Consider the following 14,918-nt stretch of genomic DNA (forward strand, 5'->3'; position numbering starts at 1 on the left):
CAAAGTCTGTTCCAGCTAAACTATTAGAAATAAAAAGTTTCCAATCAATATTTGGAAAGTTGAAGTCACCCGTGCCTATAACCCTGTGATTTCTGCACCTTTCCAGTATCTCTCCCAATCTGCTCCTCCACTTCTCTGCAACTCCTGGGGGTTCTGTAAAAATAAACCTAACAAAGTGACTTCTCCTTTCTTGTTTCTGACCTCAACACAAGCTGGATCTGTAGACATATCATTCTTGATTTGCCTTTCAGTAGCTGCTATACACACCTTGAATGGCAATGCCACTCTCCCACCTCTTTTACCACCCTTCCTATTTCTTTTAATGCATCTAAATCCTGGAACTTCTAACAACCATTCCTGTCCCTGAGTTACCCAAGTTTCTGTAATGGCCACAACATCATAGTTCCAAGCACTGACCCATGCTCTAAGTTCATCCGCCTTATTTCTCATACTTACAGCATTGACGTATACGCACCTCAAACCATCTCTGTGTCCACAATTACACTCCATCGACCACATTTCTTTATTGACAACCTCACTCCCTGTTGTGTCTGCTGGAAGGCCGAATACCTCATCCTCTGAATTATAAATCTGATTCCCCACCCCCTGCCAATCTAGTTTAAACCATCCATCACACAATTAAACCATTTTCCTCACACAAAACCAAACTGACTGTCCTGAATGAGTCTTTACCTCTCCAAATGCATATAAATCCTAAGTTTCGGAATCACTTCCGACAACTTACCTATTACTGAAGTCAGACTCATGGGTCTAAGGTTTCCAAACTTCTCCTTACAGCCATTTTTAAACAACACAATATTACCCACACTCAAGTACTTCAAATGAGACACAAATGTTTCTGTGAGGAGCCCTGAAATTTCCTCTCAAACTTCCTACAATATCCTGGGAGATAGTTAATCAGGTCCTGGCAACTTATCATAGATCATAGAATCCCTACAGTGTGGAAACAGGTCCTTTGGCCCATCAAGTCCACACTGACCCATCCCCCTGTAAACCACCTAATCTCCACATCTCTGAACACTACGGGCAATTTGGCATGGCTCAATCCACCTAACCTGCACATCTCTGGGCTGTGGGAGGAAACCGGAGCACCCGGAGGAAACGCACACAGATATGGGGAGAATGTGCAAACTCCACACAGATAGTCACCTGAGAGTGGAATCGAACCCGTGTCCCTGGAGCTGTGAGGCAGCAGTGCTAACCACTGTGCTGCCCGATTTACCTTTTATATTTTCTAAGACCTCCAGTGCTTTATCTTCTGGAATGTGAACTGTTTCCAAAACATTGATACTTATTTCCAAGTTCACTACCCACCATTTCTTTCTCAACAGTACAATCTGACACAAAATATTAATTTAATATTGCCTGCTAGAATTTTGTCAGATTTCTATCAGATCTCCATCTGATTCTTCTAAACTCCAGCAAAGATATTCATAATTTATCCAGTCTCCCTTCATTCATCAGTCCTGCTGTCCCAGGAATCAGTCTGGTAAACCTTCGCTGAACTCCCTCTGTAGCCTGAACATCCTTCCTCAGATAAGGGCACCCAAACTGCGCAGACAATAGTCCACAGTGTGGGCTCACTCTGTACAACTGCAGCAAGGCTTTTATTTTTATTCACTCATGGGATGGGCATCGCTGGGTGGCTAATATTGCTCCTATGATCCTGCTTGGCCTGCTGTGTTCATCCAGCTCCACACTTTGTTACCTTATTGTCTGTCCCTAGTTCCCCATTGAGAATGTGGTGGTGAGCTACCTTCTTGAACTGCTGCAGTCCACGTGCTGTAGATAGGCCCACAATGTCCTTAGGGAGGGTATTCCAGGATTGTGAACCAGTGACACTGAAGGATATATTTCCCAAGTCAGGATGGTGAGTGGCTCAGAGGGGAACTTGGAGGAGATGGTGTTCCCGAGTATCTGCTGCCATTGTCATCCTAGTTGGAAGTGGTCACGTGTTTGGAACGTGCTGTTTGAGGATCTTTGGTGAACTTCTGCAGTGCATCTTGTAGACGGAACACACTGCTGTTACCGGGCATCGTGGGTGGAGGGAGTGGATGCTTGTGGATGTAATGCCAATCAAGCGGGCAGCAATGTCTTGGATGGTATCAAATTTCTCGAGTGTTGTTGGAAATGCACTCATCCAGGCAAGTGGGGAGTATTCCATCACACTCCTGACTTGTGCCGTGTAGATAGTTCGGCTTTGGGGAGTCAGGAGGGGAGTTACTCGTCGCAGTATTCCTAGCCTATGACTTGCTTTGTAGTCTGGGTTTTTATGTGGCAAGTGCAGTTGAGTTCTAAACCCCAGACTGCTAAACCCCAGAATGTTGACATTGGGGATTCACTAATGGCAACATCATTGAATACCAATGGGCTTATGGTTAGAGAGTCTGTTATGGGCGATGATCATTGCCTGGCAATGGTGTGGTAGATATGTTACTTGTCACTTGCCAACCCAAGCCTGGAATTGTCCAGATCTTGCTGCATTTGAACATGGGCTGCTTCAGTATCTGAGCAGTCAAGAATGGTGCTGCACACTGTGCAATCATCGGTGAACATCCCCACTTCTGACCTTATGATGGAGGGAAGGTCATTGATGAAGCAGTTCTGCTCCTGTCCTTGAATCTCCATCACTAGGAAAATACTGACAAATGCAGCTTAGACACACGTGGCAGCATCAAAATGTTTACCAGCGCTAACCAGATAAAGGAATGACCAACCTGACACTGTGATGCTTAGGTTGTTTGAAACCAACTTTTTATAGTCAATTCTCAATTCACACTGATAAGATGCTTGGTCTGCATGCTGTGCCCTTTCAATGGTGAATAAACCATCTTCAGTTTCTTTCATTAACACATTATTCCGGTAAAATTGGAAGTGCTTAGGTCCTTTCAAGTACAGGAATGGGGTCGAGCAGGTCATCACAATTTTCTCATTTTTCAGAGCAACTTGTGGCTTAGCTTCAAGAGTTAGAGCTTGGTCAGAAACTGTAAAAGAAATGTGATAAGAGTTGGACGCAAAGTCAGATTGGAATATAATAAACTACAGCTGATAGATCAATGGTGTAGATTGTAACAGTACAGACAGGGTGTTGGAGCTGTACAGGACTTTGGTGAGATCACACCTGGAGCACTGTGTGCGGTTCTGGTCTCCGCACTATAGGGAAGGGTGCGATTGCACTGAAGGGGGTGCAGAGAAGATTCATCAGGATGTTGCCTGGGATGGAGCGGTTCAGCGATGAAGTGAGGCTGGACAACCTTGGGTTGTTTTCTTTGGAGCAGAGAGGGCTGAAAGGCAGACTGGATAGAGGTGTGTAAGATTACGAGAAGTATGGACAGGGTGGATAGGAAGCACTGTTCTCCAAACTCAAAAGGCCAATAATGAGGAGGGCATCATTTTTTAGTGAAAGGGAGGAGGTTGAGAGGGGGTTTCAGGACTTTTCACCCAGAGAGTGTTGGCCATGAATGACCAGCCTCAACTGCCCTCTGTGGAAAAGAATTCCACACATTCACTCCCCTTGAAGAGAAGAAATTCCTGCTTATCTCCATTGTCATTGGGTGACCTCCCCTTATTCTGAGATATTGCCATTCTGGAACTGGAGTCTCCCAAACAAGGGGGAACAACCTCTCTTTACATGTCCCCAGTCAGGTGCATCTGAAAATCTTCAAGAAGTTTGACTCCAATGAGGGCAGGTTCAACCTACTCACCTTTCCCCATGAGAAATTACTAACTCCCAATTCAGGCACTTAACGTTACCATTGACCAAACAAACATGACGTTTCAGCGGTGAATCATGCTGAGATGTGCATTTGGCTGAAAATTGGGATGTTTACAGTTCTGGTCACCACAGTACCAGATGGGCGTGGATGCTTTGTAGAGGATACAGAAGCAGTTTACCAAGATGTTGCCTGGTTTGGAGGGCATTATCTACGAGGAGAGATTACACAAACTCAGTTTGTTTTCATTCAACATAAAAGGATGAGAAGCAACCTGATGGGAGTTTACAAAATTATGAGAGGCATAGATAGAATGGGTAGTCAGAGTCCCTTATTTTTCAGGGACTAAAATCTTTCTCTAAGATAAAAGGAGGGAAAAGTTTAAAGGAGATGTGAGAAGCAAGGTTTTTTACACAGAGGGTGGTAGGTATCTGGAATGTGCTGCCAGAGGACATGGTGGAGCCAGATTAAATAGTAACATTTAAGGGTCATCTTGAAACATATATGGATAGGAAGGATATGGCCAGCCTAGAGGCTAAACAGTTTCAGCTTAGAAAGGCATCATGTGTCAGCACAATCCTAGGTGGGCCGATGGGCCTGTTCCTGTGCTGTAGTTTTTTGTTCTTTGAGCACAGTGTACTCCACTTCTATGTAAAGTTTCCGATATAACTGAGTCAAAAGTTCACCTACCATTGATGACAACGTCAGCAGTTTCACTCTCTTGCCTTGAGTTGTATATCTTACAGTGAAAAGACCCACCAGTTTCACTGTTCGCCAGTACTTCATAAACATTACTCCTTGTAATATGGAGAAAGTTTCCATTTTTGTACCAATAAACAGATCGTCCTTTAATTGTCCCACATTGCAATCGTAAAGTTTCTCCTTCTTTTACGAACCCACTTGCAGGATATATGTAAAGCACAGGCCTTTCAAAAGCTGAAGGAAGAGAGAGAAGCAGGAAGGTTGAGGGGCCAATCACTGCATCTTTTTAACCTCTCACTTCTATAGACATAACATGTAGTGCAATCTCCGCACCCCAGTATACTGAGCTCCAGTTCAAGTTGGTAACTGACTGAACAATACACTCAAGACAAAATGGTCTGAATATGATGAATTTTGGTGGCATCTAATCCTAGATTATTTTAAAAATTATCGCTGTAACGCCAACTATTGAGCTAGCTTCATCTTTTTTCAAAGGGCAATTTGCTGAAAGGCAACAGCAGATCTACTGTTCAGAAAAGTTAACTGCACTGATTATGTTTAGCCTTAATAGAGGCAGCTTGATTACAATGTAAAACATTTTCAGCGACACTCAACACTTTTATCAAATCTCAACACAGCCTGTGGACCTCTGTGTTTTCTCTGTGTTTTCCATAAGCCCTCCATCACTCCAATCAAAAGTTACTCAATTTACCGGGCAATGGTCTTCCCCAAAGCAAGATAATCTAACCTTTAGTGAGACCAAGTGGAGGCTCGGAGGTTGCTTTGTAGAGCACCTCCGCTCGGTTCACAACAAACAACAACACATCCTAGTCGCGAACCACTTCAACTCTCCCTCCCACTCCCTGGACGACATGTCCAACCTGGGTGTCCTTCAGTTCACAACGCCTGGGAAGCCTACAACACAATGGTCTCAATGTGGACTTCACGAGCTTCAAAATCTCCCCATCCACAACCTCATCCAAAGACCAGCACACCCCTCTCATCCCTGCCTCCTTGAATGTCTGTCTTCTCTCCTGCCTATTCACTCCTCCATCCTCAATGACCAATACCCACCACTGCCTACTTACAATCACCTTTACTTGCTTCATCCCCAGCTCCTTGACCTGTCTGTCTTCTCTCCCACTATCCGCTCCTCCCACCTCACTGACCAATCCCCACCACTATTTATCAGCTATCACCACCCTCCCCCTCTCTATTTATTTTAGAGCCCCCTTCTCCTCCACTATTTCTGAAGAAAGGTCCCGACCTGAAACATCAACATTCCTACTCCTCTGATGCTGTCGGCCTGCTGTGTTCCTCCAGTTCCACACTGTGTTATCTCTTACTCCAGCAGTGGCAGTTCTTACTAATTCAGAATCTAACCTTTGCCATTTGATGTTCACTGGAATTACCATCACTGAATGACCCCATAATCAACATCCTGGAGGTTACCGTTGAGAGACAATCTGACTAGCACACCTTGGCATTCGCTGATGTGATCATTACTGAATCCTCCCCACTATTAACCTCCTGAGGATTACCATTGAGTGGGAATCTTACCATTGCTCCCTTGACGTTCAATGGGAATACCAACACTGAATCCCCTACTGTCAACATCCTGGGGCTTACCACTGACCAGAAACTGAACTGCAGCGGGTAACTCACCTCCTGACTCCCTGTAGCCTGTCCACCACTGACAAGACACAAGTCAGGACTGTAACGGAATATTCCATATTTGCCAGAATGGGTACAACTCCAACAACATTTGAGAAGCTTGACACCATCCAGAACAAAACAAACTGCTTTATAGGCACCACATCCACAAGAATCCATTCCCTCCACCACTAATGCTCAGGAGCAGCAGTGTGTGCTGTCTGCATGATGCACTGCAGAAATTCATCAAAGATCCTCAGACAGCACCTTGACCACTTCCAACTGGAGGGACCAGGGTGGTAGATACATGGGAAAACTACCCCCTGCGAGTTCCTCCTCCGAGTCACTCAGCATTCTGACTTGGAAACGTATATACATACGCCCCTTCAGTTTTGATAGGACAACATTTAGAAGTTCATTAGTTAAGAGCACAGTGGAGCTACCTATAGGAAATGGATGCAGTGGTTCAAGAAAGGAACTCCATAAAAACCTTCCTACGTGAGCAACTATGATTGGACAACAAATGTTGGTTCAGGCAGAGTTGCCCGCAGGCGAGGAATGCATAAAAATATCGTGTAGGCTGGGTCTCAGAATGTCTGGTGCTGACTATGTAGAGACGAACACAGGTAAATGCTCAGAGGTGAAGGGTCTAGGCCCGAAACATCAGCCTTCCTGCTTCTAAGATGTTGCTTGGCCTGCTGTTCATCCAGCTCTACACCTTGTTATTATGCGTAAATGCTCAAGTCATTAGCCTGAAAATTAAATGTGGTTTTCTCTCTCTTTCCAACGGATATATATCTTAAGACACATTCAGCTTGAATCAACATTGCTTTACTGGTCGTTCTGAAATAATCTACCATTATAAAGTACGCCTGATGGTGCTAGCCTACTGTATCATTTATTATCCTAAAACTTGGGTCCCAAAGAGTGGCTGAGTGGCACGGTGGTTGGCACTGTTGCCTCACAGTGCCAGGAACCCAGGTTCAGTTCCACCCTTGGTCAACTGTCTGTGTGGAGTTTGCACATTCTCCCCAAGTCTGCATGGGCTTCCTCCAGGTTCTTCCACAGTCCAAAGATTGGCAGGTTAGGTGGATGGGGCATATTAAGTTGTACCATAGTGTCCAGGGTTGTGCTGGACTAGCTATGGGAAATGAAAGGATGGGGATGGGTGGATCTGGTTGGGCTCCTCTTTGGAGTGTCCATGTGGGCTCTGTCATAGAGTTATGCAGCACAGAAACGGACTCGTCAGTCTGACTCAACTGCAGCTAATCCCATTTGCCAGCATTTGGCCCACATCCCTCTGAAGGCTTCCTAACCATGTCCCCATTTCAATGTCTCTTAAATGTTGTAATTGAACCCAGCTCCATTACTTCCTCTGGCAGCTCAGTCCGTATATGTACCACCATCTGTGTGACAATGTTGCCTCATAGGTCCCTCTTAAAAGTTGCCATCTCACATTAAATCTGTGCCATCTAGTTTTAGACTCCCCTATTCTGGGGATAAAGGCCTTGACTATTCACCCTATCCATGCCCCTGATGATTTCGCAAACCTCCATGAAGCCACCTCTCAGCCTCCGACGCTCCAAACAGAAAAGCCCCAGCCTATTCATTCCTCGTAATATTGTCAGTAATATCCACAAAAATCCAAGTTTTACTTGGTCCCTCTAGCCTTTTTGAGAAGCTAAGCTCTGTCTCCCAAAGGGGAAGCAGTACCATGAGACCTTCTTGTCCATCGTACACCAGTTGCAGATAGTGAGTGTTGCTGAAGCAGCAGGCGATGAAGAACACAAATGGGATGCTGGCCTTCATAGCAAGAGGATTTGAGTCCCAGAGCAGAGATGTCTCACTGCAATTGTCCAGGATCAGACCACACACTGCAGAATCGTGTGTACAGTTTTTGTCTCCTTATTTGAGGAAGGATGGTCTGGCTATGAGGGAATGCAGCGAAGGTTTACCAGGCTGATTCCTGGAATGGCAAGACTGGCAGAGGAAGAGAGACTAGATCCGTTAGGGTTATATTTATGTGAGATTAGAGGAATGAGGTGGGAGCCTCATAGAAACTTATGAAATTCTAACAGGGCTATTGAGATGGGGTATGACTGAGATGGGGAGAAATGTCATCAGCCAGAGCGGGGGAGTCTGTAAAATTCTCTGCCACAGAAATCGGTTGGGGCCAGAATACTGAATGTTGTTCTGGAAGGAGTTTGATAGAATTCTTAGGGGCTAATATAGTGGGTCAGGGGACTAAGTTGGATGATCAGACTTGGTCCATTGAATGGGTGGAGCAGGCTGGAAGATCCAACTGGCCTCCTGTTTTGTATCTTCCCATAATTTTCTGAATCAGTGAATCCCACAGGCTCCCCACTGTCTGGCTGAAGACATTTCTCCTCAACACAGTCCTAAATGGCCTTCCCATGGTCCTCAGCTATTTATCTCTAGTTCACCAATATATGGCTGTGAGATGTGGGGATAATTTGCCTCTATCCTGAACCTTTAGTGGTTTATAAAAAGGAACAATAATGAATGATACTCACGCCTGATGGACAAATTGAGCTGATTACTGCGTTTCCACACCTTACTGTCTGTGACAAAGCAATAGTAAGCACCCGAATCTGTCACACGAGCTGACTTGGAGATGTAATCACGGTGAGTGGACGAAGGCTGAAGAGGCACTCCATTTTTGTAAAAGCTGTACCACAGGGAAGCTTGAGAGAGATTGTCTTCAACCGAGCACAACAGTTTAAACCACTGACCATCAAACAGTTGTCCCTCAGGCTGTACGGTCAACTTAGGGACAGCGAACGCCTCTAGAAAGTAGAAGGAGATGTTTCTGTTTCAGCCTGTACAGTTTCTGGGCTTGGGAAAGCTCAGTGATCAGACCAAGAGCAAGAAAATCCCGAGACAAAATGAAATTTTCTTTGTTGTTTTGTTCTTTAGGATGTTGTCAGTGAGGGAGATTCTGAACAATCGTTTTAAGGCAAATCAAGTCTGTTAGTATTGTGTCAGCTTGAGCTCAGATTTGGAGACAATTGCGATTGTATTTGGAATGAAGCCATGCAACCACAGTGAGAGTATTGTGTGCAGTTCTGGAATCCACATTATTAGAGGGATGTGACAGCAGTGGGACAGGGGGCAGAGGGAGGTTTACCAGCATGTTGCATTGGGGGCTGGAGAGTTTCAATGATGGATAGAGAATGGACAGACTGGGGTTGTTTTCCTTGGAGCAGTGGGGTTGAGAGGGGGCCATGATTGAGATGTATAAAATGATGAGGGGCATAGATGGGGTAGACAAGAAGAAACTGTTCACCCTTAATGGAGGGATCAATGGCTGGGTTATGGGTGATGCATAGATTGAAGGTTCGGGCCCTATCCATGTCTCTCATGATCTTATAAACCTCTAAATATTCACCCCTCAACCTCTGATGCTCCAGGGAAAATAGCCCAAATGTATTCAGCCTCTCCCTATAACTCAAACATTCCAACCTTGGCAAAATCCTCATAAATCTTTTCTGAACCTCCTCACAACATCCTTCCTACAACAGGGAGACCAGAATTGCACGTGGTATTCCAATAGCGTTGATTTAGTGTCGCTTTGGCGGTACAGAACCGATGGGTCAGAGGCACCTTTCTATGACAGCATAATCCAGAATATCTCCCATGTTTACATCATCAATCCAGAGAAATATGTGCATTGTCTACCACAGATTGTTAACATCATATACTTACCTTGAATGTGAATCTCAACAGTTCGTGATTTCAACCGGTTAACTTTGCAATAGTACCATCCACTGTCATTGGTGCTGTTTACTTTAATACTGTACAAACATTCTTGACTCATGGACTTCATTGAATGGATTATCTTGCCTTTTCCATAAAAGGCATATTGTCTCTCCCATTGGGATTTGTATCTGTGCCGACAATTCAGTTCCAGTGTCTCTCCTTCCAAAGGTGAAAGTGGGACAACATGGAAAGCTACATATCCATCTTAGAATGAAAGACAAAGTTGCATCAGTACAGCTTACTACAGGCTTTCATTACAGTGGGAACTGCTCCTAAACCATTCACTTTCACATTGTTTCTGGAACGTGCTTTCAAGTATCCATCTCGCCAAACTATCCCTGATATTTTCTACAATCCAGTCTGAATGAATAAATCAATAACATTAAAAACCGAAAGAACTACAGATGCTGTGAACCAGGAACAAAAACTGAAGTTGCTGGAAAAAGCTCAGCAGGTCTGGCAGCAATTTTTCATTGAAAAAAAAACAGAGTTAATGTTTCTGGTCCGGTGACTGTTCCTCAGAGCTGAAACATTAACTCTGTTTTTTCCTTCACAGACACTGCAAGACCTGCTGAGCTTTTCCAACAACTTTGCTTTTGAAATCTATAACATTAATTTGCATTCAACTTACCCTGAGTATTGAGGACAGTTTATGTCTCCTTACCTGAGGAGGTACCTAATGCCATAAGAAATAGGAACAGGAGGAGGCCATTGTCCCCTTTCAGGTTGTAAATTGTCACATAATGTAAGTCAGAGCACTGCTCTATCAGCTGAAATCAAATGTGAATAGAGATGAGGAGACAGACGTACAGATACAATACGAGGATTGACGCAAATTTTTTTTTAAAAGTTATAAAAGGTAAAGACAGATAATATTATAATAGTAGCAAGAAGCAGACAAGAGTGCGCAATCAGTGAGATATATGGATATAGGACAACAGTTCTTACTGACCTTTTTGACCTCAGACGAAAGGATTCTGTAGGCAGTACTGATCATAAATTAAAGTTGATGCAAGTCAGTTAGTTGGATATGAATAGGGATTGATGCATGGAAGGGGAAGGCAAGGGTACCACTGTCGGGGTGAAGGAATTTCTCCTCATCTCAGTCTTGCCCCAATGTTTTTAAACTGTGAGCCCCTGGTTCTGGATTACCCCTGCCCAGTTGTCGGGATCATCCTTCCTGCATTCATCCTGTCTAGTTCTGTAAATACTTTATAGGTTGCTATGAGATTCTCACCTCAGTCTTCTGAACACCAGTGAATATAATCCGAACCTGTCTCTGTCTGAACGTCAGTCCAACCATCCCAGCAATCAGTCTGATTAAACCTTCGCTGCACTCCCCCTGTAACTAGAACATTCTTCCTCAGATAAGGAAACCCATACTACACACTGAGTGGCCTCAGCTGTAGAATTATAGTGAAACATTTTTGTTCACTCATGGGGTATACGTATCGCTGGGTAGCTAACATCTTATTGTCTGTCCATAGTTGGTGCCTTGAGAAGGTGGTGGAGAGTGAACTTCTTGAACAGTTGCTGTCCCATGTGCTGTGCCTTAGAGAGGGAAATCCAGGAGTTTTGACCCAGTGACAGTGAAAGAATGGTGATATATTTCCAAGTCAGGATGATGAGTGGCTCAGAGGGGAACTTGCAGGGACTGGTGTTCTCATGTGTGTGTGCTGCCCTTGTCCTTGTAGATGGAAGTGGTTGTGGGTTTAAATGTTGCTGTCTGAAAACTTTTGATGAATTTTTGCAGTGCGGTTTGTAGATGCTGCTATTGAATGTCAGTGGTGGGGAGAGTGTATGTTTGTGGATGTGATGCCAATCAAGTGGGGATTGCTTTGTCTTGGATGGTGTCAACTGGTGTCTCAAGTGTTGTTAGGGCTGCACCCATCCACGCAAGTGGGGAATATTCCATCACCCTCCTGATTTGTGCCTTGTAGATGGTGGACAGGTTTTGGGGAGTCAGGAGGTGAGTTACTCGTCACAATATTCCTGGCTGCTTGTGTATTCTTGTAGCCTGACACTCATTTGTAGTGGCATAAATATCACTTGTCACTTGTCAGCCCAAGCCTGAGTATTGTCCAGATCTTGCTGCATTTGAACATGGACTGCTTCAGTATCTGAGGAGTCACGAATGGTGCTGAACATTGTGCAGTCATTGGTGAACATCCCCACTTCTGACCTTATATAAGAGGAAAAGTCATTGATAATACATTGCTGTTCCTGTCCTTGAATCTCCATCACTGAGAGAGTACTGTCAAAAGCAGGTTAGACAGTGGCATCGTAGGAGTGACTTGTACCTGACCACACTAAGCAGTCCATGCCTGCTTACATGATGGCAGACAGAAGCTAAGCAAAACTAAGGTGCCTGCTCACACAGTGAAATAGAATGGTACTTTTGAACAGATCTGCTAGAAGGTCAGTAAAAGAACACTGTATGTTCCCATCTGAGACAGTTCCGATAAAAGGGTGCCTTGGGGCAGATAAATGACCAATTCCGGCTTTATTACTGAAAGCATGATTGTCGCAGTCAATGAAAAATGTCAGGTAGAGAAACAAAGTTGCTGGAAAAATTCAGCAGGTCTGGCAGCATTTGTGAAGGAAAAAACAGAATTAACATTTCGGGTCCAGTGGCCCTTCCTCAGAACCTTCAGATCACCGGACCCGAAACATTAACTCTGTTTTTCACCTTCACAGATCCTGCCAGACCTGCTGAGCTGTTCCAGCAGCTTTGTTTTTGTTCCTGATTTAGAGCATCTGCAGTTCTTTCGGTTTTTATTTAGTGAATAACGTCAGGTGCTAGATTAGCTCCTCTAGCAGTTGCAAGGATCACAGATAAAATGGTTTTGTAGTGAAAAGTTGCCTCTTTGAAGCTACCAGTGATATTAAGTAGTTTCTAGCTGAAAGATGAAAAATCACAGAAGATGGTTTCAATACATGACCAGGATATAATACAAGCCATAAAAAAAGCATCTAAGCTTCGATGCAGAGATTACCTAGCTATAGGAGACGCCTTCTCTTATGCCCTGAACAAGACAGGTTAACCATAGCTCATAATCTACAAAATACTGACAGTCAAAGTAGTTGTACATAGTTACACTAACAATCAACTTTATAGCATAACTTAAACTTAACAGCAGAGATAATAGGAACTGCAGATGCTGGAGAATCCGAGAATACAAGGTGTGGAGCTGGATGAACACAATGGGCCAAGCAGCATCTTAGGAGCAGGAAAGCTGACGTTTCGGGCCCAGACCCAAGGGTCTAGGCCTGAAATGTCAGCTTTCCTGCTTCTAAGATGCTGCTTGGTCTGCTGTGTTCATCCAGCTCCACACCTTGTTAAACTTATTGCAATTAGTTAAAACTGAGTTTTCATTTTTACATTATGTAATTGGGACAGTGGGAAAACAAAGGGAGTAACTCAATGTGATAAAAGACAGCACCAAAATACAATGGGTAATAGAATTTGAACTGTCATTAGATAAACAAGCCTGAGAAAAACCTGAAGAAGTACAGCCATTAAAGTTTTGGAATGCAAATGAATAGGATGCATTGGAAGATCTCCCAAGGCCTAGACATTACAAGGTCTAGTTAACACCATAAGATCATGGGAACCTGGGGCTATCCATGGAAGTGCCCATCACTGATTAGGTGTCCCACAGGATTAGGTGTTTGATTTAAGGGGAGGGATGATGGTTATGTTGTAGTTGATTAATGTAACACAAAATGTATAAAGATGCTGTATTTGTTTGTAAAAACAGAGGGTGTGTCATTGATATATTTTCTGAAGCCAGATTCGGGGGAAGATCCTTTGGCCCTCTCCCTGCATAAACCGGTTTCTGCTTGAATAAATATCTTCCACTTGCCTGAGTCTTGTCTGCTTCCTCGTCTTTGTCATGGGTTAGGAAAAATGCTCCTACAGGCACAAAATCATCAAAACATTTAGCAGCACTAACTACACAAAGGAATGACCAACCTGACACTGTGATGCTTAGGTTGTTTGAAACCAAATTTTTATAGTCAATTCTTAATTCACACCGATAAGATGCTTGGTCTGCATGCTGTGCCTTTTCAATGGTGAATAAACCATCTTCAGTTTCTTTCATTAACACATTATTCCGGTAAAATTGGAAATGCTTAGGTCCTTTCAAGTACAGGAATGGGGTCGAGCAGGTCATTACAATCTTCTCATTTTTCAGGGCATCTTGTGGCTTAGCTTCAAGAGTTAGAGCTTGGTCAGAAACTGTAAAAGAAATGTGATAAGAGTTGGACACAAACTCAGATTGGAATATAATAAGTGAAGACAGGATGTTGGAGCTGTACAGGATTTTGTTGAGACCACACCTGGAGCACTGTGGATAGTTCTGGTCTCCGCACTATAGGGAAGGGCGTGATTGCACTGGAGGGGTGCAGGAGAAAATCACGAGATGGTTACCTGGCTGAAGCATTTCAGCAATGAAGAGAGGCTGGATAAGCTCATGTTGTTTTCTTTGGAACTCCCGCAGTTCCCTGCAGCAGGATGTTACAAAAACTCACAAGCCTCCAAGAGAAGAAATTCCTCCTCATCTCAGTTTTCAATTGGTGCCCTTTATTCTGAAACTGTGCCCCCTGGTCATAGACTCTCCCATGAGGGGAAACATCCTCTCAGCATTTACCCTGTCAGGCCCCTATATGTTTCAATGAAATCACTTCTTATTTTTCTAAATTCCAGTAAGTAGAGTTCCAAACTGTTTAACCTTTGCTCATAAGACAATCCCTCTCTAATGGGATAACAAGTTGTGGAGCTGGATGAACACTGCATGCCAAGCAGCATCAGAGGAGCAGGAAGGCTGACATTTTGGGCCTAGACTCTCCTTCAGAAAAAGGGTCGAGGCCTAAAACATCAACCTTCCTGCTCCTCTGATGCTGCTTGGCCTGTTGTGTTCATCCAGCTCTACACTTTGTTATTTCAGATTCTCCAGCATCTGCAGTTCCTACTATCTCCCTCTATACTGGGGATTATCAGAGTGAATCTTCTCTGAGCTGCCTCTAATGAAATAATCACATTTC

At 44.0% G+C, this 14,918-nt stretch overlaps 2 protein-coding genes across 7 annotated transcripts in view; both read right to left on the minus strand.

Moving 5' to 3' along the window:
- The window catches only part of LOC125448489 (myelin-associated glycoprotein-like), a 238,887-nt gene that overhangs the window by 170,323 nt on the left and 53,646 nt on the right, over nt 1–14,918 (minus strand).
- LOC125448534 (platelet endothelial cell adhesion molecule-like) overlaps nt 1–14,918 on the minus strand; it is a 57,815-nt gene that overhangs the window by 31,217 nt on the left and 11,680 nt on the right. For all 6 annotated transcript variants that reach the window (XM_048523890.2, XM_048523893.2, XM_048523891.2 and 3 more), the window contains exons 4-8: nt 13,846–14,112; nt 9,816–10,073; nt 8,624–8,896; nt 4,425–4,670; nt 2,739–3,005 (exon numbers count right to left, since the gene is read on the minus strand). In XM_048523890.2, the coding sequence (XP_048379847.1) occupies nt 2,739–3,005; nt 4,425–4,670; nt 8,624–8,896; nt 9,816–10,073; nt 13,846–14,112 (1,311 nt within the window). The remainder of the gene's footprint in view (nt 1–2,738; nt 3,006–4,424; nt 4,671–8,623; nt 8,897–9,815; nt 10,074–13,845; nt 14,113–14,918) is intronic.

The sequence above is a fragment of the Stegostoma tigrinum genome, chromosome 41 (assembly GCF_030684315.1).
Source record: "Stegostoma tigrinum isolate sSteTig4 chromosome 41, sSteTig4.hap1, whole genome shotgun sequence".
NCBI classification, from domain to species: domain Eukaryota; kingdom Metazoa; phylum Chordata; class Chondrichthyes; order Orectolobiformes; family Stegostomatidae; genus Stegostoma; species Stegostoma tigrinum.